The sequence below is a fragment of the Bidens hawaiensis genome, unplaced genomic scaffold (assembly GCF_021521415.1).
Source record: "Bidens hawaiensis isolate Kalapana, Puna unplaced genomic scaffold, B.hawaiensis_p1.1 tig00014098_1, whole genome shotgun sequence".
Classification (NCBI taxonomy): Eukaryota; Viridiplantae; Streptophyta; class Magnoliopsida; order Asterales; family Asteraceae; genus Bidens; species Bidens hawaiensis.
The window spans coordinates 406,185-429,037 of record NW_027492213.1 but is presented as its reverse complement, the minus strand read 5'-3'; the positions used below and the strand labels follow the sequence as shown (position 1 = coordinate 429,037).

The 22,853-nt window shown below is 34.5% G+C and overlaps 3 protein-coding genes across 3 annotated transcripts; 2 read left to right on the top strand and 1 right to left on the bottom strand.

Moving 5' to 3' along the window:
* Positions 1-53: 53 nt before the first annotated feature.
* LOC143545932 (topless-related protein 1-like) lies at positions 54-11,416 on the top strand. The gene is made up of 26 exons (XM_077037708.1): positions 54-125; positions 1,079-1,218; positions 2,251-2,430; positions 2,520-2,633; positions 2,717-2,875; positions 2,954-3,131; positions 3,220-3,343; positions 3,972-4,081; positions 4,158-4,326; positions 4,722-4,831; positions 4,908-4,977; positions 5,373-5,446; positions 5,527-5,622; positions 5,698-5,793; positions 6,277-6,404; positions 6,529-6,763; positions 7,034-7,195; positions 7,486-7,581; positions 7,673-7,819; positions 7,917-8,027; positions 8,113-8,292; positions 8,391-8,519; positions 9,151-9,246; positions 10,136-10,324; positions 10,967-11,136; positions 11,203-11,416. The coding sequence occupies exons 2-26, from the start codon at positions 1,139-1,141 to the stop codon at positions 11,414-11,416; spliced, it is 3,417 nt and encodes a 1,138-aa protein (XP_076893823.1). The 5' UTR covers positions 54-125; positions 1,079-1,138.
* A 1,417-nt stretch (positions 11,417-12,833) lies between these two features.
* Positions 12,834-14,393, top strand: LOC143545924 (uncharacterized). Its single transcript, XM_077037700.1, has 3 exons — positions 12,834-12,957; positions 13,604-13,662; positions 14,025-14,393. The coding sequence occupies exons 1-3, from the start codon at positions 12,847-12,849 to the stop codon at positions 14,335-14,337; spliced, it is 483 nt and encodes a 160-aa protein (XP_076893815.1). The 5' UTR covers positions 12,834-12,846; the 3' UTR covers positions 14,338-14,393.
* Positions 14,394-15,288: 895 nt separating this feature from the next.
* On the bottom strand, positions 15,289-19,164 carry LOC143545931 (DEAD-box ATP-dependent RNA helicase 35-like). The gene is made up of 3 exons (XM_077037707.1): positions 19,109-19,164; positions 16,813-17,714; positions 15,289-16,176 (listed from the first exon to the last, which is right to left on the bottom strand). The coding sequence occupies exons 1-3, from the start codon at positions 19,109-19,111 to the stop codon at positions 15,312-15,314; spliced, it is 1,770 nt and encodes a 589-aa protein (XP_076893822.1). The 5' UTR covers positions 19,112-19,164; the 3' UTR covers positions 15,289-15,311.
* Positions 19,165-22,853: the final 3,689 nt, after the last annotated feature.

Genomic DNA, 22,853 nt, shown 5'->3' with positions numbered 1-22,853 from the left:
AGAGACCCACATCTACACACACATATATATATACACATGTATGTATGTATATAGAGAGAAAGCCTTCATGTCTATAATCTTCTTCTACATTTCTTCATTTCTGGTCTACCTTCGATATTGCTAAGGTGAATATCCTTTAACTCAGTATGTGTTTTTCTAGAAATATATGTAAAAAAGTGTGACAAGAAAACATATTTATAAGTTTCCACACACTTTACATGATCAAAAATAGCAAATTTTTCATCAAGTCTGTGTTTTTCTTGAAATTTTTCAGAAATCACCAAATGGGTTTTATAAAAATAGCAAAGTTTTCATATAAAGTTTGTGTTTCTTGAAATTTTTCAAAAATCACAAATGGGTTCTATAAAAATAGCAACTTTTTTCATGTAAAGTTTGATTTTTTTCTTGAAGTTTTTCAAAAACCATAAATGGGTTCTATAAAAAATAGCATTTTTTGTAGTAAAGTCTGTGTTTTTTCTTGAAATTTTAAAAAAATCACAAATGGGTTCTATAAAAATAGCAAATTTTCAGTAAAGTATCTATTTTTCTTGAAAAATTTCAAAATTAACAAATGGGGTTTTATTAAAATTGCAGATTTCATCACAAAAGTTGTGAATAACTCTCCTCTGTTCTTGCAAATGTTCTTTCTGAAATTTATAAATATACCTGTATGTATATGTATTATTCTCTCTAGCTGCTTTGGTCTTCTCAAATGGAAACCCCTTTTCTTTAAAGTTGCTTTCTTTTCACTGATCTGTCACAAAAGATTGTAAATTTCATGAATAATTTTATAAAATTTACAAATGGGCTTGCTTTTGCAGCTGGGTTAGATTGAACTTCAAGTTGGGTGAAGAAACTTTAAAGATCTAGTTTTTAATATTTATTATGAATAAATTTGCTGCTTTTTTACTTTTGAATTTATTCTTAAATCTTGAAATTTGTGTCCAAGCAATAAATGTTTTCCTTTTTTGAACCTAAATAAATAAATAAATAATAATTGATTTAACTTGTTTGAGTAATTTTTTGAAACCGACCCAGTATTTGTTTTCTTATTATTATTTGTTGTTACTTTTTACAGATCTGAACTGAACTGAACTGAACTGAACCCTAGTTTTCAATCTCCGGCGGTGGAGCTGCAATGTCATCTTTAAGCAGAGAGCTTGTGTTCTTGATCTTGCAGTTTCTTGATGAAGAAAAATTCAAAGAAACTGTTCATAAGTAAGTCTTTGATTTCACTTTCTAAATCTTTTTTATAAAATTTTATTCTTTAGTGTTTCTTGTAAAGATATTGGGTGTTTGGATGCAGAGTTTGATAGTGATAACATGATATTGAATAATTAGAAGTTGTTGAAAGTGTGAATTTTTCTTACTATTTTAGGAAATATTAAGAAAGTTAAGGGCTTTTTGACCTAATTAAATTTCCCCAAACATGTAGAAATTGGGTTGCAAACTTGCAATAGTTAATGAACTACTTTCAAAAAGTTTATGTGGATTTTTTTTTGGGTATTTCTTGTAAAGATATTGGGTGTTTGGATGCAAGGTTTGAAGGTGTAACATGATTTTGAATAAGTTGTTAAATGTGTGAATCTTTTGACTATTTTAGGAAATATCAAGAAAGTTAAGGGTTTTTTGACCTAAACAAATAGCCCCAAATTTATAGAAACCTGAGATTGTTTTTTAGAATAAATATACTTGTTCTTTAGCATTTTATGTAAGGATATTGGGTGTTTGGATGCAGGGTTTGAAACAGATAACATGATTTTGAATAACCAGAAGCTGTTGAAAGTGTGAATATTTTTACTATTTTAGGATATATCAAGAAAATTTAAGGGTTTTTTTGACCAAAACAATTTGCCCCAGATCTTTAGAAATTGAGTTGCAATAATCAATTAACTAATTTCAAAAAGTATCTGTGGATTGGGCTTTTTTTTAATAGAAATTCTTGTTCTTTAGCATATTATATGTATATATATTGGGTGTTTGGATGCAGGGTTTGAAACAGGTAACATGATTTTGAATAATCAGAAGGTTTTGAATTTGCTATATATTTTTTTTACTTTGCTAGCAAATTTCAAGAAAGTTAAGGGCTTTTTGACCTAAATAAACTGCCCCAAATTTATAGAAATGGAGTTGCAATAATCAGATAACTAATTTCAAAAAGTATGTTGAAAAGGAAACACTTGTTATATTAAACAATAAACATGATTTTATAAGTGTTTTCCTAATTTCTTTTTTTGGGATTTATTTTAGGTTGGAACAAGAATCAGGATTTTTCTTTAACATGAAGTATTTTGAGGATGAGGTGCAAAATGGCAACTGGGTTGATGTTGAAAAATATCTTTCGGGTTTTACAAAAGTCGATGATAATCGATACTCCATGAAGATATTTTTCGAAATCCGGAAGCAAAAATATCTCGAAGCATTAGATAAGTAAGTATTTTTCGTCACTATAATTTATAAAAAATGTATGATTATGAATATATAAAATTAAATATTTAAATGTGTATTACATTGTTTAGGCATGATCGATCGAAGGGCGTGGAGATTCTTGTAAAGGATCTTAAAGTTTTTGCTTCATTTAATGAAGAACTTTTCAAGGAGATTACTCAGTTATTGACATTGGAAAATTTTAGGTACTTGGTTTGAAATTTAAAAAATAAAAATGGAATTTAGACTTTGGGGTTTATTTTTATTGTTGGTTTCTTTTATATTAAAGGGAAAATGAACAATTGTCAAAGTATGGAGATACAAAATCAGCTAGAGCTATAATGCTGGTTGAGCTGAAGAAGCTTATTGAAGCAAATCCCTTGTTTCGTGACAAATTACAGTTTCCTAATCTTAAAAATTCAAGATTAAGGACTCTAATTAATCAAAGGTATACAACATTAACATTTTAAGTATGACATAATCATAAATATGCATTTTTGACTAATATCATTTATTTCTGTGCAAGTTTGAATTGGCAGCATCAACTATGTAAGAACCCGAGACCGAATCCCGATATCAAGACACTATTTGTTGATCACTCGTGTGGTCAACCAAACGGGGCGCGTGCCCCGTCACCTGCAAACAATCCTCTGCTTGGCCCGTTGCCGAAAGCTGGAGGCTTTCCTCCTTTGGGTGCACATGGGGTTTGTAAATTTTGACCTTTTTTTAGCATATTGGTTGAGTTTTTAAAAATTTGACAACTTTTGACCAAATTGGCGTATAATTTTGCAGCCTTTTCAGCCTACACCGGGGCCCGTTCCAACCCCGCTTGCGGGTTGGATGTCAAATCCTCCACAAGTGGCTCACCCGAGTGTATCCGGTAGTCCAATCGGTCTTGGTGGGCCATCTATTGCAGGTTCTTGCGCTATCCTAGAAATGAATAGTCAGAATCAGATAACTAACTGTGATGAAACATGTTGTAAAGATAGTTTTTTTTAGCATAAATGGCAACACACTTTCACTTTTGCCCTGTTTAAGTAATCAAAAGATGGATTTTTTTCTTACCTTTTGGGTCATTTTAGGGTATTTTAAACTTTAAAGATGACCCGAACAGGATAAAAGGCAAAAGCTTTTGTAGCATAATGACCCAAACGTGCAAAAACGGTTTTCTCTAATGATCTAATTGCAAAGAGAGGACAATATAAAATGAGACGTTAGTGAAGCATGTTTGTATTTATGCAAAAAAAAGCTAAAGAGATACTTGTAAAATATGGGATATAAGTAACATCCCTTATAACCATTTTTAACTAATTAACTGTGATAAAAGGAAATTATACTTAAAAATGTATGAAGCCACCGTAAAATATGGTGTATGAAGCCACCAGGAGACGTCACATGTCCAAGAAAATTTTGGGAGCAATAAAAGCGCACGAATGCAATTTCTAAACGCACAGTTATAATTTCCCTTCACACTTTTTAGGCAAAATCTCCATTTTAGCGGAACCCTTCACTAAAAGTTGATTATTGCTACTTAATATTTGCAGCTGCTTTGAAGCACCCGAGGACTCCACCAATGAATCCTTCTTTAGATTTCCCAACGGGGGATGCTGATCATATGAGCAAAAGAGCAAGGCCAATGGGCACAAATGAGGAGGTTATTTGAATTAATTTTTTAAAACATTTCCCTAATTAGCTTAGAAGCATTACATTAATGTTTTTTTTTTGTATAGGTAAGTTTACCGATTAACGTCTTGCCTGCCCCGTTCTCGGGGCATAGTAGTCATACACAAGCTTTGAGTCCACCCGATGATTTGCCCAAAACCGTTGCACGGACTCTGAACCAGGGCTCGTCTCCTATGAGCATGGATTTTCATCCAATTCAACAAACATTACTCTTAGGTAAGTCAGCTGGCCACATGTCGTTGACTTTTTGGTCAAACTGTAGTAATATAGCAACTTGCTATCACTTCATTTTTAATTTGATCACCTGACTTTAAAAGTTTTTACTAAACTCAAATAACCAAAGTCAACTGTTAAGACTATTTCTAAATGTTTTAGTACTATTTCTAAATGTTTTAGTAATTATTATAGATTCAATTGACCAAAGTCAACTTTTGGAGATTATTTCTAGATGGTTTTAGTAACCATTCTCAAGTTAAATGACCAAATTAACATTTAGAGACTATTGCTAAATGGTTTTGCTAACTATTTCTAAAGTCAAATGACCAAAGCCAACACTTAAAGACTGATTTTTGTTGTCTTTGACTATTGACTTTTTTGTTACAATGCAACAGTTGGAACAAATGTGGGTGATATTGGATTGTGGGAAGTTGGTTCTCGGGAGAAATTGGTTCTTAGAAATTTCAAAGTTTGGGATCTCAGTGCATGTTCAACGCCTATGCAGGTTTTCAAGCAATTAATTATTATTTTCTTCATATACCTTTTGACCTTTTTAGTAACCTTCAGTTTACTGCATTTAGGCTGCACTTGTTAAAGACCCTTGTGTTTCTGTGAACCGTGTAATTTGGAGTCCAGATGGCTCGTTATTTGGTAAGTCTTACTAAATTAGTCTGCTAGTTAGACATGCGGTTTTGTCCTGTTTTTGTTTATCTTTAACGGGACAAGCAGGAAAATTAAAACAAATTAGCTTAAAAGGCAACATGTCGACTGGTTTATTATTCTCTACCATAACACACCTTTTTTTGGGATGCATAAAGATAAATGGCAATTTTTATATATCCTTCTAAAAGTTCAAATCAGAAAAAAAATGTCCTAAATGTCAAAATGTCATATTCACTCTTTCAAAATGACTAAAAAGATCATATTTTATCCATTCCCTATGAAATTTGAAAGTTTAGAAGTATATATATTAAATTAAAAATAATAAGTTCTTACATTTTAACAAAAAGAAAGTAATAATTGTATTTTTTTTTTCATATGAATAGGAGTTGCGTACTCAAGACACATTGTACAAATATATTCATATCACGGTGGTGATGATGTTAGACAACATCTAGAGGTTTGTTTATTTCTTTTCATACAAATATATTCATATCATATTTTTTATATCCTAATCTTCCTCAATTATTATTTTAACAGATTGATGCCCACGTTGGCGGAGTAAACGATATTGCATTCTCTCATCCTAATAAGCAACTTTGCGTGATAACATGCGGGGACGATAAAACCATCAAGGTACATGTTTACAATCAATTAAAATAAACAATAATCATTAGTTATGCTAATAATCAAGATTATATTATTTCATAGGTATGGGATGCTGCAACGGGTGCAAAGCAACACACTTTTGAAGGTCATGATGCTCCTGTTTATTCTGTATGCCCACATTATAAAGAAAACATTCAGGTAACTTGTTATATTTTCCAATAGTTGCGCGTTTTGAAAAACGGGCAAGTCATATACTAAATTTATGGGTGGAAAATTGGGCTTCAAGTAAATATTAAGGGGGTAAACAGGCTGGCAGAAGCTTGGATCATTAACTTACGAAAGCTTGAGCTCGGCTATTATTTATTAAGTAGTTTATGTATTTTTTAAGTTATTTTTTTATGGATGCTTTAGTTATAATTTTTATGTATATTGAAATGTATAATATTTAGTTATTTTTATTATGATACTTTATTAGTAATGTAATTTTTTGAAATAAACTGATTTAGGAGGTTGTATACTTTAAAAATTAACCTTTGGTGACTTTCAATTTATTTAACCACCTCTTTTTAGTTAATTTTGTGCTTTTACTCATTTGACCCGCTAAAGATTAATCAATCCATTCACTGGTAAACGGGTCGAAATTGCCACCTCTAAATTGTCCGATTGTTTTTTCTATTTCAGTTTATATTTTCAACAGCTTTGGATGGGAAAATAAAAGCTTGGTTATATGATAACATGGGCTCTCGAGTTGATTATGAGGCTCCCGGTCGGTGGTGCACCACAATGGCGTATAGTGCCGATGGAACAAGGTTTGTGCTACTTTTTATAATTTACCCATTTGGCCTATTAAGAAGTTAATGACCCGAAAATGCTGCATTCAATCTTGACTGACGACTGAGTCTTTCTTCCTATTGTTTGTCCCCTTAAATCCAGACTTTTTTCGTGTGGGACAAGCAATGATGGGGAATCACATATTGTGGAGTGGAATGAAAGTGAAGGAGCCGTTAAAAGGACGTACCTTGGGTTCCGTAAACGGTCTTTAGGTGTCGTTCAGTTTGATACAACAAAAAACCGGTTTTTGGCAGCTGGTGATGATTTTGCTATTAAATATTGGGATATGGATAATACTCAACTTTTGATGAGTGTTGATGCGGATGGAGGCCTTCCGGTAAGTATTCATAATATGTCTGGTTTTATACATTTGGCAATAATCAGTTTTTACTGTTTGATTCGTCTGGACAACTTTCATGTTGGGCAATCAATAAAAAAAATAATAATAACCTAAGGTTTGACCTATTTGCCCCCTTTTTTTGATCATAAATAAAAATGTCGTCTTGGTCCTAAAAATCACTTTGAAAACACATCCAAACACCCCTAAAGTTATGAAAAAATTGTTTATGTGATTCATTTGTTTACATATGTTGATTATAATATGAAGGCAAGCCCACGTATCCGGTTCAACAAAGATGGTGCTTTATTGGCTGTTTCTTCAAATGAAAACGGAATCAAAATATTGGCAAATTCTGACGGCCTTCGGCTGCTTAGAACTTTTGAGAATCTTTCTTATGATGCTGCTTCAAGAACACCCGAAGCTCCAAAGGTAATTTTCTAAGATTCTTTAAATAACTAACTATTCCGTTTAGTTGTTATCAGTAATGCATTAACTGTATTTATATTAATAATGTAAATGCTTGGATAAAGGATTTAGGAGGTTTTATGCATCAAAAATAGTCGGTGCTTTCACTTAGTAATCAGTATCATATTTGTTTTATGTATAACCATTCAAAAGTTTAATTTTTGCTTTTACCCCTCCAAAACACTCGATATCAAGATACTTATTAACAATTTTTTAATTTCTAACATGTGTATGTATAATTAATATGATTGCAGCCTACTACAAATAATGCAATATCCGCTGCGACCCCTACTAGTGCTGGATTAACTGAAAGGGTTGCCTCAGTTGGCTCTATGTCTGGAGCGGTCAATGTTCGTGTTTGACCTAAAATATTCACACCATTCTTTTAACTCAATACACTTGCAATTTCTTATTTAATATTTATATATCTTATATTTCTAGAATGGAGATACCCGAAATTTAATAGATGTGAAACCAAGAATCACCGAAGAATCAAATGACAAATCTAAGATTTGGAAGCTCACGGAACTAAACGAATCTTCTCAGTGTCGTTCATTAAAGCTTCCGGAAAACATGAGAGTAACAAAGGTTCGGTTTTGTGTGGGTGTTAGTTTGTGTTTTTGTGTTAACGATGGGCACATATTATTTACTTCAACTTAATTGTTAATTTCTTTTGTTGTTTTAGATATCAAGGTTGATATTTACAAATTCCGGAAATGCCCTTTTGGCGTTAGCATCAAATGCTATTCATTTATTATGGAAATGGCAACGTAACGAGCATAACTCAAGTGGCAAGGTAATGCTGCTTATGATTATTAATATCGTATAATGATAGTTCTCAAAGCGTGCATCTAAAATTTCCTTTTTACCCCTAAATGCAGGCAACAGCGGGTGTATCACCTCAACTGTGGCAACCTTCAAGTGGGATTTTGATGACGAATGACGTGGCAGACATGAACCCTGAAGAGTCGGTGTCCTGTTTTGCTTTATCGAAAAACGATTCGTATGTGATGTCAGCATCAGGAGGAAAGATTTCTTTGTTTAACATGATGACATTCAAGGTAATGTTTTCCCCCCTTTTTACCCTAACTTTTCAATAAGATTTAAAGTTCAACTTTTGAGGTCAACCCGACTGACTTCTTGAATTGGTCAAACGTAGACGATGACAACGTTCATGGCCCCACCACCAGCAGCAACGTTTCTTGCTTTCCATCCTCAAGATAATAATATTATTGCTATTGGAATGGATGACTCCACAATTCAAATATATAATGTTCGCGTAGATGAGGTATAATATATATATTACATGGATTTTGAACCCGCTACTTATAAATGGATTGATCCGGGTTATGCTTGATCTCTTAATGGATCGAACCCGTAAAAAAGGTTAGCTAAAAAGGGGTTGTTCGAAAGTTGGGGAAAGTGTACTCTTTTTTGAAAATGAAGGGGTCGATTCGGAATTTGGGTTACTGCCTAAAATAAAACCTCCACATAAATCATTTTGTTCAAATTGTAAAATTATTGTAAACATATTTGACAAATGATTTACATGGATATTAAAGTTGTACAATCAGGTCAGTGTAAATTAAGCTTGTAAATGAACTACGAATATAAACAAAGCATGTTCGTATTCTTTCGTTTAGCATTAACTGAACAAATGATCGAGCACGAATAAGTAAACGAATGAGGTCTTCTTGTTCGTGTTCGTTTGTTAAGAAAGTGAGTGTGTCATTTACGTCCGTTCGTTAACAATATAAACTAACGGTTCACAAACATAAACGAACGAACGTAACTGAACATAGATGAATGAACAAACATAACTCAGCTAAAACCAATTAAAAGTAAATGTAAACGTGTTGGGATTAAAATGTTCAATGTTTTCTTTTTTCTTAATTTCAATTATTATTTTTGTCACGAAGGTCAAAAGCAAACTTAAAGGCCACTCAAAAAGAATCACAGGTCTTGCTTTCTCTCATGCGCTCAATGTTCTCGTCTCATCTGGGGCCGATTCTCAAGTTAGTAACATTTTCTTGAACTTTATATGAACCTTGATGATTAAGTTATTAACATTTTTGTGAAGCATTATTGCTTTAGATTTTTATGCTAGTAACATTTTCTTGAATTTTAGCTGAATCTTGATGATAAAGTTATTGGCTTTTTTCGTTTTTGTGAAATATTCTTGCTTTAGATTTTCAAGCTAGTAATATTTTCTTGAATTTAGCTGAATCTTGATAATAAAGTTACTTACTTTTTTCGTTTTGTAAAATGTTCTTGCTTTAGATTTTCAAGTTAGTAACATTTTCTTGAATTTTAGCAGAATCTTGATGATAAAGTTATTAATTCTTTTATTTTTTTTGTGAAATATTCTTGCTCTAGATTTTCAAGTTACTAACATTTTATTGAATTTTAGCTGAATCTTGATGATAAAAAACATAAAGTTATTAACATTTTTCATTTTTCGTGAAACACTCTTGCTTTAGATTTTCAAGGGCCTGGGTGATACACACACCCTATTTGTTATTTAGACACTAGGCAAACCTATACGGCTCGTATAGGCCCAGAATTATGTCAGTTTGTGTTGGCGAATGTCAAGTTCTGTTTCATTGTCTGGTATAGCCCCTATACGAGTCGTATAGGCTTCCTGGCTCGTATAGGCGTATTTTTAATTTTTTTTTCTTGAAAAAAAATATATAAAATATAGGAAATAATAGCCGACATGATATTAAGATAAAAAAACACATAATGTACAAGTGCATATTTGTTACCTACAAAAACAAGGCTGCCATTTTCTTCACTCCGTACATTTGTCAGTTATTAACTTTTTTTTAATTTTTTTTTTTGCTGAATCTTGATTATAAAGTTATTTAACTTTTTTTTCGTTTTTTTGAAATATTATTGCTTTAGATTTGTGTATGGAGCTCTGATGGATGGGAAAAGCAAAAGGCAAAATACTTGCAACTCCCGCCAGGTAGGACGGGGCCCGCAGAGTCAGACACACGGGTTCAGTTTCATCAAGATCAGATCCATTTTCTTGTGGTCCATGAAACTCAACTGGCTATATATGAAACCTCAAAGGTTGAATGTGTAAAACAGGTGAGAGTTTGACTTTTTTTTATTTGTATTAGAGTTGACTAAATGGGTGGGTCGGTCTGGGTTGACCCGAAACCATTTTCATAAGTTTTAAATTTGTTTATAAAAAACAGCGTTAAATATGATTACGCAAATTATATATTTCCAATAGTTAGTGTGATTGTTATAGAATACAATTTTAGAAGGGTCTTCTGTCTTAAAATTGCACTTTGACCCATTTTCTTTTTAGCTGTAATTTTTATGACCCGTTTTACTTGTTAGAGATAAAACAGAACAAGAAGTCAAGAATTAAACCATTCATAAATAGAATGGTCAAAATTGACACTGGTGTTTCATAACAGGGCGGGTTGACACTGGTCAACTTTGTCTGGAATTTATAAAAAAGTCAAAGTCAGTTCCGGGTTGGGTCAACAAAAAGTCAAAACCGGTTCTGGGCAACCGGGTCCAGTTGAAAGCGGTAGCTTAACCCATGTGTACCGTCTCATTTTTTAGTTAAGTTATGAATATGAATATGACCCATTTGACTTAAATCGCTTTTAAGGTAAACAGGTAGGATTTATGATCTCACTGTTTTATGTTTTATTAGATTTGTCTGGTTATTGACATAATATATTAATATTATCTGTTCATATTGGTTTTTCTCAGTGGGTCCCACTTGAATCTTCCGCCCCCATATCACACGCGACATTTTCATGCGACAGTCAACTCATATATGCGTGTTTTTTGGATGCAACTGTGTGTGTTTTCACCGCTTCACACCTTCGCTTACGGTGTCGAATCAATCCATCCGTTTATCTTTCCCCGTCCGTCCTAAGGTATAATAGTTTAGTTTTTGACCATTTTTCTTAACTGGGTTTCAAATATTCTTATGAATCATGCAGCAATCTGAACGTGCACCCGATGGTGATCGCGGCACACCCACAAGATTCGAATCAGTTTGCACTTGGGCTTTCGGATGGCGTGGTTCATGTGTTTGAGCCACTTGAATCAGAAGGCAAATGGGGGGTCCCGCCACCAGCCGAAAACGGGTCAACAAGCAATGTGGCTGCCACGTCATCTGCCCAAGGTTCAGGATCAGAACAAGGGCAGAGATGACCAAGATAAATCGGACAACACAAGTTTTTTTTTAAATACTTGTGTTGCTTTGGAGGGAAGTTTTATAAAGATATAGGTATGTTGTGTTGGTGTTGTTTTAACATGGGGGACTAGTAGATCTAACTTTGTGTCTGTTTTTAAGGTAAACGGTGAAATGATTCTTGGGTTTCAAGTTCTAAGGGTGAATGTTATTTGTTGTACTTTTTTCCATGTTGCCTTTCATTTTGGTCGTGTTCATAAAATTAAGCGCTTTGAGTAACTTGGAACCGTATTATTTTGGTCTTCAAATAACTGAATAAGCTTATATTGATAAGTAGTGTCTTTCAAATAAGATAAAACGATATTTGAGGAGACGTTGGAGGGTTTCGGCATGGCCCAGCCGTCCCATATCCAGAATCAAATCGGCCCTATACCCTCCAAATCGGTCAATGTGTCTTTCGATCCGCTTGTGGAGTCATCATCATTGCAAAAAATGTAGTCGAACCTTGATCACACCTTTTGAAAATGGTGGTACTATCATCGTTGGCGATAACACGCATTTGAATGATGAAACCGCAAAGACGATTAAGGGCATAGATGCAAACCTAAAAGATCAGTAAAAAAATTGCTTTTCCACATAAGTAAAAGCAATGCGAAAGAGCCGGGGAAGCAACCATAATGTTAGGAGAAATGGTCTAATTTCCATGAAACTAAAGAAAAAGATAAAACGATATTTCACGTCAACGACATAGTCTAGTTTATATTTATATTCTTCTTAGGTGTCAAAGGCATTGATTCATGTGATAGGGGTGCGTGAGGCCGGTTCAGTTCGGTTGTGTGGGCTTAACCATAACTATAAACCGGGCTTCGCTTATGAAAGATTGTTTAACCACAACCGAATGATCGGTTAACCTGTGTTGGTTTATTTTAAATTCGGTTAATTGTATTTTTTTCCCTTTGTTTCAATTAGGAATGAACGGGTACCTACTGGTACCGGTATTGAAGACAAAAATTCGAAAGATACTGGTACCGGTATCAACAATTCAAAACTTGGTATTAAATCAGTACCGAACCGATACAAGTACCAGTTTAGCTCATCATCCCTACTTCCAAATTGGAAACTTGGTTATAACGTTCCAAACTAAGGTATAAACAGACGCAACATAAATTTAATGTTATAATTGAGGTATAAAAGAAAAATAGATGTATAAAATTTGGAAAGAAAAACATACACACACAAATATAAGGTCAGGTTCAGTTATGGTTAAAGTCGGTTAACGAAGACAAGTTAACCGTAACCACAACCATAATCAGTTCACTGAGCCATAACCGTCCGTTTTTTTCGATTAATTATAACCGTCGTTCACTTAACGATTAATTTTTCTGTTCAATTTTTGTGTTAACAAAACCCTAGAAACTCTCCCAAAATCATCACGCTCAGTTAAGCTTCAATGGAGGTTGATCGGCTATCCTACGGCGGTGCTCCGGCGGCAGAGGCCTTCAATTTGATGATTCAAGCTGTTGTAGCTGCTGATCAATCTGTCTCTTGGCTTCTGTTTCTGGTAAATCTGCATTACATTATTAGTTCTTCAAGATCTGTGTTACTGCGGTTGTCTGTTACTAGTTTAAGCTGTTTATGTACGTTTTAAGTCGTAAAATTGAGATATTATTGTTGCCTTAATGCTCCCAGTAAGTAGATCTCACTTATTTATAATCTAGTTTAAACCGAAACTGAACCTGAACTATAATTTTCGGTTACTTCTGCTTTGGTTCGGTTAAAATTTTGTATCATTTTGTTGCTTGGTGTTATGTGCTATTGACGTTCCTGATATTTTCGTAAACATTTATATATCACATAGTTTGAATAAATACATTTACAGTCGGTTCGGTTCTGTTATGGCGCACACCAAAACCGAAACTGAACGGTTAATCCGTTATGGCTTAACAGAATCACCGGGCGGTTCGGTTAACTTCCTTATTTGCTCACTCCTAGTTTAGCAGTTGATTGGTTTGTTAAAGTTGAGAACATTCAATTTTGTAAAGTTTGAATCACGGTGTATAGTAGCATTGATTAGAAGTTACTGCGCATTAGATCGAATTTAACGCAACTTTTTGTTTAGATCTGTTGATGATGTTCATGAATTTGCTTCCATTAACGGTTAGCAGTTTCAGTTATGTTTTCTTGATTGAATTTATTTATCTTTTCAGATTGGATCGATAATCGACAATGCTGATGCTTTATCTGACCTGCTTGAAGCAGAGAAGAGGTACATTCGATACAGTTTTTTGACTTTTTTGTATTTGCAACAATATTTGATACAGTTTTTTGGCTTATAATTGAGTCAATTCTTGTGTTGACTTTGACCTCAAACATGTCGAATCAAAAAATTAGCCAAAAGCCTAAAATAGGAACGTGTCAAACGAGTCGAATGGGTCAAACATGGCAAAAATCTCTTTATTTTGAATGCACAAAATTGTATCATTTTTGTAAACAAAATTGACTGTAACTGTATAATTTGTTTATAAGTGGTTCGACATGTTTATGCTAGTGGTAAAAATGACCGTTTTCACCCCAACTTGTTTTGACTATTCAACCAAACGACTTGTTTTGATTATTACTTCTGTGCAGGTTTCCTTTTAATGATCTTAACAAGGTTTCAAGCCCGGATGCTGAATGCAAAGACAACAGTGAAACAGAGGATGACAGTGATGATGACGAGGATGCTGATGTGGGCAATGACAGTGATGATGATGAAGAAGATTCATCTGGTGAAGAGGATGACGATGAACAAGGGGATGCTGATAGTGATTCTGATGCTAACGATGATGAAGATGATGATGAGGATGAAGATGACGACGGCGATGATGAAGATGACGACGAGGATGATGAAGATGATGAGGAAGATGAAGGGAACCAACCGCCATTTAAGAAGATAAAGTAGGAAAAGGAAGACAATGTTGTTTCTTCCATTTGTTTCATTAATCATTACCAGATTTAGATTTTAGATTAGGACATATATTTCTGTTGTATTTTCCAGTATTCTTTTGAACTCAAATCAGGAGTGAACTTGAATAGTTAATTTATCAAACAATCATCACAACTTGAAATGGCTATACTAAAGGATCCTATAAAAGCTTGTATCTATTGATTTTACAAGGAAAAAAAATCCCGGTTTGGGCCGGCAAAACCAGTTTATAACCCGACCCACTACAACAAAAATATTGGTTTGGCTCAAACCGGTTAGGACCCAACCCAACCCGTCAGGTCGTATACAGGTTCATAGTCTCGATACCTCACACCGGTTTGGACCTGACCTGATTTGAAATGCATACCAAAAAAGCCAGTTTCTTTTTGGTCCCAAACCGGTTTCAACATTATTCACGCTGATTTAATCGGGCTGAACATTTTTCCTCCAAACCAGTTTCGGATTTCCAACCCGATTACCTATTATTCCTCAGGCATCCTATTAGCTTACTAAAACTACAAGTTGAGATCCTTAAATGCATCTGGACACTATAATTTTTTGTATATAACATTTGCTACCCAATAAATCTAGAAATGTACATATTCTATATTAACAAAAACAGAAGAAAGAAAAATTAAAATAATACTTACACCCACAAGTTTATTAAAGCTAATCTCACACCCGGTCCTATATATGAATACATGTCGAATTTTCCGTCCTGGATGTTTCGAGTATGTTTTCAAACCATACTTTCAGGAGTATAGTGTAAATGAAACTAAGCGTAAAAACAAACCCTTTGAATGAATAGTAAAAGACAGAATGCCATAATCTGGTTATAAAAGAAAAACCCAAAAACAAAATTTAGAATACAACCAAGTTTATATAATAAAAAGTCAACTAATCGGTCATACAACATCGAAAACATGAACATGAAAAGACCATTTTATCCCTCATATCTCCCCTCTATAACCACCAGACCCAAAATAATCCCTCCTGGAGCTTGCAATCTGTTGACTCTTCTGGTGCTCCAATTTAGGACAATCTCTAATCCTATGACCCAACCCACCACAATAAGTACACCCTTTAACCCCACTCATTTTCGTCATCGCGTCCACGTCATCCATCGGATCGTTTAACTCACTCAAGACGGGCGGTATCCTCTGCTTCGCTTCTTGCAACAAATGCTTCAAATCAAGAAGCGTCGTTTCACTTTGATTCTTATTAATAAACGTCGTTGCAATCCCCGTTTTCCCACATCGACCGGTTCTCCCGATCCGATGGACATAGTTCTCGATCTCCGCTGGCATATCGTAGTTTATCACGTGCTGAATGTCCGGGAAATCCAAACCCTTCGATGCCACATCGGTTGCTACTAAAACATCCTTTTTACCCGATTTAAACGATGCGATTGCGTATTCTCTCTCTTCTTGATCTTTCCCACCGTGAATTGCTACCGCTTCAACAGTTTTTAGTAGTAAGTACTCGTGGATGTCGTCCACATCAGCTTTGTTTTCACAGAAAACTAAAACGGGTGGGGGTGTTTTCTGGAGGCATTCGAGGAGGTACACGAGTTTGACTTCTTGTTTAACGTATTCGACTTCTTGGATAACGTCAAGATTTGCGGCCCCTGCACGCCCCACGTTAACCGTGATGGGTTTGACCAAAGCGCTTCTGGCAAAGTTTTGGATTTTGGCGGGCATTGTCGCGGAAAAGAGAAGGGTTTGTCTTTGTGCTTTGAAGTGGTCGAATACTTCGCGTATGTCATCTTCGAATCCGAGGTCAACTAATCGATCGGCCTCGTCCAAAGTCAAATACCTGCCAAAAATCACATGTTTATTGGCCCGTATATTTATAGTTACTCAAATAATAAATGGCAATTTCATATATATGCCCTTAGAAAGAAGTTAAAATTTAAAAATACTCAATTCATTAAAAACAATTTAATAACTGAACATTTACCCTTATTTTTCCAAAAACTTTGTATATGCCCCCATCTTTAACTTCAAATTTTTATTTGCCCATTTTTAGCTTGAACATTTTTATTTTTACCCATTAATAATAGGGTTTATACAAATAAAATGGGAAGGGGTAGAATGTTTACTAAGTAAAAATTCATTAAAGTTCGGTATACATGATATTTTCAGTTTTATTGGGTATGTATGAAAATTTCAAGTTTGGAAGGTTATACATGAAATTTATCCAAATAATGATGTTAAGAAACTTGAAAACGCTTGATATAAAGAAAAAGTGGCATTTTGACCCGTCTACCTAAAACCCGTGAAGTTGGGTTTTTTTTTATCGCTAATGTGTGAGATGGAAAAGTAGCGATTTTGACCCGTCTACCTAAAACAGTCAATTTGGGTTTTTTTTGTTTTTTATTTTTATTTTTTTTAATATCACTAACGGGTGAAATGGGTAAAATAATAATCAATAAAAACATGTAATATTTACCTGCAATTATCCAGATTCATCCTTTTCTTTGCAAGCAAATCCTTCAGCCTGCCAGGTGTTGCGACCACAATATGAACACCTCGTTTAACAATATCCAACTGCGATCGCATATCAACACCACCAATACATAGCAACGGCCTTATTTCAGGAAACCCGTATTCCTTCAAAGGCGTTAAAAACTCCTCAACAACCTCAAACGTTTGCCTCGCAAGCTCACGAGACGGACAAACGACTAACCCAAACGGGCCTTCACCTGCAGCAATCGGCATCATAATTTCCTCCTGAATCGCCATCATAATCAATGGCAACACAAACACTAAAGTTTTACCTGAACCCGTAAACGCAATCCCGATCATATCACGTCCCGATAAGATAACGGGCAAGCCTTGCACTTGAATTGGTGTTGGCTGCACGATCCCCTTATCTTTCAACTTTCTCAAAACGGGTTCAGGAAATCGCATATCTTTAAAGTTTTTAATCGGTGGTGGGATATCGTCACCGTCAACGATTATATGCCATTGTTTCCGTATCCCGTCACATGCTTTTTGAGACATTCTTCTTATTTGTAAAGGCGGTTTCCAACCCGTTGGTAAATGTTCAGAATACGTTATACCTTTTGCGAGTTCGCGAACCGACATTAGACTTTTCCGGTCAGAGAGATTTTCCATCATTTCTTTTTCTTGTTGGACCGCTTGTTCGGTTGGTGTGACTTCAGGTTGTTCACGTTTAAGTTGGGTAGCCTTCACAAGTAAACTCGGTTTCATTTCCGCTTGTTTTGATTTTTCGGTTTCGTCTTCTAAAGTGGAAGCGTTTCCCTTTCGTTGAAGAATCTTTTGTGCCTCTAATGCCCTTCGTTTTGCAACCGGGACGTATTCCACATAATCATCATCGTTCTCCATATCCTGTAAAAAACTCTAAACTTGTAAATATTGTATTCAAATTCAAATTATTGGGTTTCAAAAGCTTAGAAAATAAACAAAAAGATTCAAATTATAGTTACAAATAATAAGCACACCAACGATTTAGGATCAAAATACAAGATCTCAATGAAAAGACCCATTCAGGCATTTCATCGAACAGTTGGAAGGCACAATTCACTGAACAGCAAAACAATCTTAAACATGTATATATTGTACTCAAACTCAAAACTCTCTTCAGTTTCTAAAATACTAGGCATCAAAATACAAAATCTCAATAAAAGAGCCCATTCAGGCATTTCGTCGAACTGTTGGAAGGCACAATCCACCGAACATCAAAACAACCTCAAAAATGTAAATATTGTGTTCAAATTCAAGCATCAAAATACAAAATCTCCCCACGGAAGGGAGATCCACTCTACGACCGGCAGATTTGCTCGTCTTTGGTTGGGCCAGGGGAAAACACGCTTGTGTTGACCTCACAGGGGTATCTCCCTTAGCTGGTTTGAGGGATAATGGGTTTGTAGCTGGGCAAGCAATGAAAAGGGCTGAAACGAAGAAGGTGGAGAAACATGCTAAAGCCTGCGAAGAGAACCAACATGTTTTTGTCCCTCTGGCTTTTGATACATTTGGCTCCTTGGCACCGGAAGCTATCCGTTTTCTAACCAGGGTCCAACAGGTTGTGCATAGCAATGTGTCGACTCCAAAGGGGCAGGGGTATGTCTTTAGCAGGTTAGGGTTTGCAATTCAGAAAGGGGTGGCGGCGCAGCTTGTTGCCCGCCTACCTGCTATATTGATGTAATATCTATGTTTCTACATATTGGAACCCAATTTTTGACACATCTAAATAAAGAAAATTGATATATTTAATGATTAAAAAAAAAATTCAAGCTATTGGGCTTCAAAAGCTCACAAACATATCACAAAGTTTCAACCTACAGTCAAAAATAATAATTACACCAACTAATAAGTCTCAACATACAAAATCTCAAATAAAAAACCCATTCAGGCATTTCGTCGAACACCTGGAAGGCACGATTATTCACTGAACATAAAAACAACCTTCAAAACTTCCATCTTAATTCGAAAAATATCTACTTGGCATCCAGTGATGCAAATTGATAGCAACACATCACACTAAGCTTAACCCTAAATTATAAACTGTTCCCATAGAGTTTCAAGCCCCAAATTTCCAAATTGTTATTCAAGTACTAGTTATCATATCAATTAAACAAAAACCCAGAAAAAGAAACATGAACCACCCAAAAATCGATTAACTAGCTTCATGGGTTCTTCATTATTCGCCAATTTGATTTTCTTTAACCTAATACTTAATAAAGAAATTAGGAGAAACTGAAAGAAAGATGCTTGATACATACCATGATTAGATTAGGTTAAGGGTTTAGGATCCGGAGCAATAGCAATAGGATGAGTTTGCTGCAGTAACAATTTGTAAACCACGTTCGATCGAAAGAAAGATGATCTTTCGTTTTTAAGGTATTGAAGCCTCAAACATAAGAGCCGGGGGTCTCACCGAAAGCAGCCTCTCTATCCTTATAGGGTAGAGGTAAGGCTGTCTACATCTTACCCTCCTCAGACCCTACCATAGCTTTGCTATTGGTGGGATATACTGAGTACGATGATGATGATGATGATGATGAAGCCTCAAACATAACCGACGTAGGTATAAGTATGAACGAATAACCAAATAGCCCCTCTATATCTATCGGTATGCGTTTGTATATAAGTTTTTATTCTTTTACATATTTGTTGCTGTCAATGTTGTTGTCGTTACATTTTTTCACTGACTCGGTTATTTGATTAACTTTGAATCTAAATCTTTCATGACATAATGATATTATGAAGCTATGCTCTTCAAGCTTTAAAGTAGTGTAGTTACTTTATGATTTGTGGAAAGCATGGTTGAATATGATAGAAGATGGCACAACTTATCATTGAACGTTCCCGTTAGAAAAGAGATATGGTAATTTACTTACACTAAAAAAAATCACCAAATGTTTAACATTTCGGTCATTCTCACTAGTGAGTGTTAACATTTTGTCAGATTTTAGTCATGTGTCAGAAATATAAGGACAATTTGGTCATTTATTCTAATAGATTCCCCCTCCTTTTGTATATTTGGTCCAAATATATTTTCAGAAGCAGACTTCTGCCTGTTCTAATAAAGTAAAATAACGAGGGATACATGGCAAGCTTCTCATTATAAAAATCCCGCCCAAAATTTTATTCCCTAACAATCTCTCGCGGGTTCAATAACCCGACTCGATCCAAAACCTTGATTGTCGGATCTTTATAATCAAACAACCTAATTATCTCAATCGTGTTTTGATACCGCAACACTTTAATCGCCGCCGCTATGATTTCTTGATATTCAAGGTTATAATGACGATTATGCATTCTATTTGAATATTGTGACAGATGAATATTAATCAATCACCTAAAACGTTTCTCTAAACCTAATTGCATCTCTGTCAATCTCGCACTAGCCTCTCCTTCAATTGACCATGGACGTTCACGGCAACGTTGATTATCATTATCAGGTGTTACTAGATTCTTAGAACAAACCCTAATCTATTTTGTTTTCCTATTTTTATTTTCTAATCGATTGGTTATGCATTTTGTGTGTTTCTAATCGGTTCAGTTCTCACAAAGGGCTTCTCAGTTCTTAATATATTCAAAGAATTCAGGTACCAAATCTATTATTTTCATGATTTTGAGTGTGTTTTTATTATTTTGTTTCTAACCAAAATTCCGTTAGCCTGATGCCCTAATATTTGTATTTTTAGGTATCAAATTATTCTATAATGAACTTGAAAGGTATGTGACAAATTGTGTAAATCGTTGACCTTTGCCTCTTTTGAATATCAAAGTGGAGTTCTCTGTGGAGGACTTTGAAACTCCTCTGCTGACACCGAATGTGGCTTCAATGACATACATATTATTTTATTAAAGGTTAGTTTGCATTACATATTACATAAGTGATCTTGAAAAGGGCCAAATTATGCTTTATAAAATGAGTGTGGAAATTCAGATCTTAATATTTAGAGAAGTCCGAAGTATTGAAAGAAGGCCAAGTATGCTTTAAAGTTTGCAGCTATATTTTTGTTTTGCATTTTACGACAATAATCATAATCTGTAGAACAATTAATGTGACAAGAAAGGCGGGTCGAACAGATTGAGTAATGGCTTAAAACAAATTTGAGTTAAGATGAGTCACACTCATTTATTTTGATTCAAAAGGATTGACATGCAAACACCTTTTTGTCCATTTTCCAGGTTTGTTTTGTAAATAATTGATCCAATAAAAAAATGATTACAAAGGCAATGTGATGTAGATTATTAATATATTTACATTTAATTATAATCATCATTAACTATTATACAAAACGCCTAAAGGTGAAAAGATAAGTGAGCCAAATGGATTTTGGTTTGAAACGGGTCATTTTTAGTTTGGGTAATTTGGAAAGGTGTGTGTTGTGTGTTGGATCATTTTCTTTTCTTCTTTTACACTACTGATACTATTCGTTGGATCTTGAGGGGAACAAATTTTAAGGTTCTATCCGTGCAGTTGGCTATGAAGTTTGGTACTAATTTCATGAGTTTGCTGAGGTGTTAATCCCTGGTTGGAACTCCAGAAGTAAGCTTTTCACTCTTCTTGCTAAATAAATAATTCAATTTAGTTTGTTAAATCATATTATTTCAATACTCCATAGGAGGTGTCAATATGAGGGGTTGTGCGGACTGGGTAATGTGTCAAAAATGGGTCATTTTTACTGCGGGCCAGAACATGCCAGTAAAGGGAGTTGCAAACACTTTTTTGTACATTTTTTTTGTTTCTTTATAAATATTAATGTGCTAAATGATTATGAATATTTTTACAATTATGAGTTTGAATCTTGAAGTAAAAACAATTTCGTAGGTATTCATTAAGCTTTTGATGACTACTTTCAACCTGATTGACTGTTTCTAATTTTAGTTAACACTTGTATCGTAGAGGCTACATTAGTGACAGGTCTTGTAAGGTTCTTATACACTGATTTTTTTTTCTACAGGAGCTGTGTACATTGAACAATAAAAAATAGAAATCAAGAGCAAATGCTGGTTTATGTCGGAAATGAGGAAAGATTTGAAAGTTAGTCATGAATATAAGAATCATAGGAGAGTGGTTATCAATGCAGATTATAAAATGGCTATAATAAATAGTTAAATACAACTTTGTTGTTTTTGTTGGATGGAAGCTACAAACACATACATTGACTTGGGTTCTTAGTAATTTTTCATGATGTATATGGGTTACACTAGATTTTATAATCATAGCATTGAGGGTATTGTTGGAAATTACAACTGGGTAGTGCATGAACACAATATTTTTTCTAAGTTTATAAATTCTTTTTGGGGTTTTGTCCTTACGATATAAAAAAATAAAATAAAATAAAAATATTGAATTTTAGTTATTTGAAGTATCCCGTGCATTACACGGGTTCTAAAACTAGTTGATTAATATAACATCTCATAGAGAGAGAATGCATAGAGGTGAAAAGACGCCTATCTTTATTATAATAATGTAATAATATAGATTTAGACGATATCGGTCGCTATCTTATTCCTGCTAAAATCCAGATACGCTAGCAGTCACCCATCGTTGACTGAAGGATTCTTTCCGTTAGGGACGCTATCTTATTCCTGCTAAAATCCAGATACGCTAGCGGTCACCCATCGTTGACTGAAGGATTCTTTCCGTTAGGGGCGCCAAATGATCCAAATAGTGGTTTCAACCACAACATAAGATCATCGATGAAGATAATGTGGAGATGTTTGTACTGAAGATTTTAATCTTAGTACTGAACTAGTTGAAGGTGATCAATGTTGATATGTTTGTTATCTTAAGTATAGCCAAATGATCCAATGTTGAGATGTTTGTTATGTGACAATGTGTCTCACTCTCAAATATTTTGCAAGTAGTGCAATGACACATCAAATATATAGTATAAAAGCTAGTTGGACTAAAAGTCCTCAATCCAATAAATAAAAAAATATATTCAACAAGCAAAAAAGGAGAGAGACAGATTCGAACCCTCGATAGTAAACTATACCGGTTTTCAA

Excerpts from the sequence above, each read along its gene's own strand:
- LOC143545931 (XM_077037707.1), bottom strand. Across the intron at positions 16,177-16,812 it reads ATGAATCTGGATAATTGCAG|GTATTTGACTTTGGACGAGG; the intron begins GTAAATATTACA and ends GATTTTTGGCAG.
- LOC143545924 (XM_077037700.1), top strand. The coding sequence starts at position 12,847 with ATGGAGGTTGATCGGCTATCCTACGGCGGTGCTCCGGCGGCAGAGGCC. Across the intron at positions 12,958-13,603 it reads TCTCTTGGCTTCTGTTTCTG|ATTGGATCGATAATCGACAA; the intron begins GTAAATCTGCAT and ends TTATCTTTTCAG. Across the intron at positions 13,663-14,024 it reads CTGCTTGAAGCAGAGAAGAG|GTTTCCTTTTAATGATCTTA; the intron begins GTACATTCGATA and ends ACTTCTGTGCAG.
- LOC143545932 (XM_077037708.1), top strand. The coding sequence starts at position 1,139 with ATGTCATCTTTAAGCAGAGAGCTTGTGTTCTTGATCTTGCAGTTTCTT. Across the intron at positions 7,582-7,672 it reads CTATGTCTGGAGCGGTCAAT|AATGGAGATACCCGAAATTT; the intron begins GTTCGTGTTTGA and ends TTATATTTCTAG. Across the intron at positions 11,137-11,202 it reads CTTTCCCCGTCCGTCCTAAG|CAATCTGAACGTGCACCCGA; the intron begins GTATAATAGTTT and ends TGAATCATGCAG.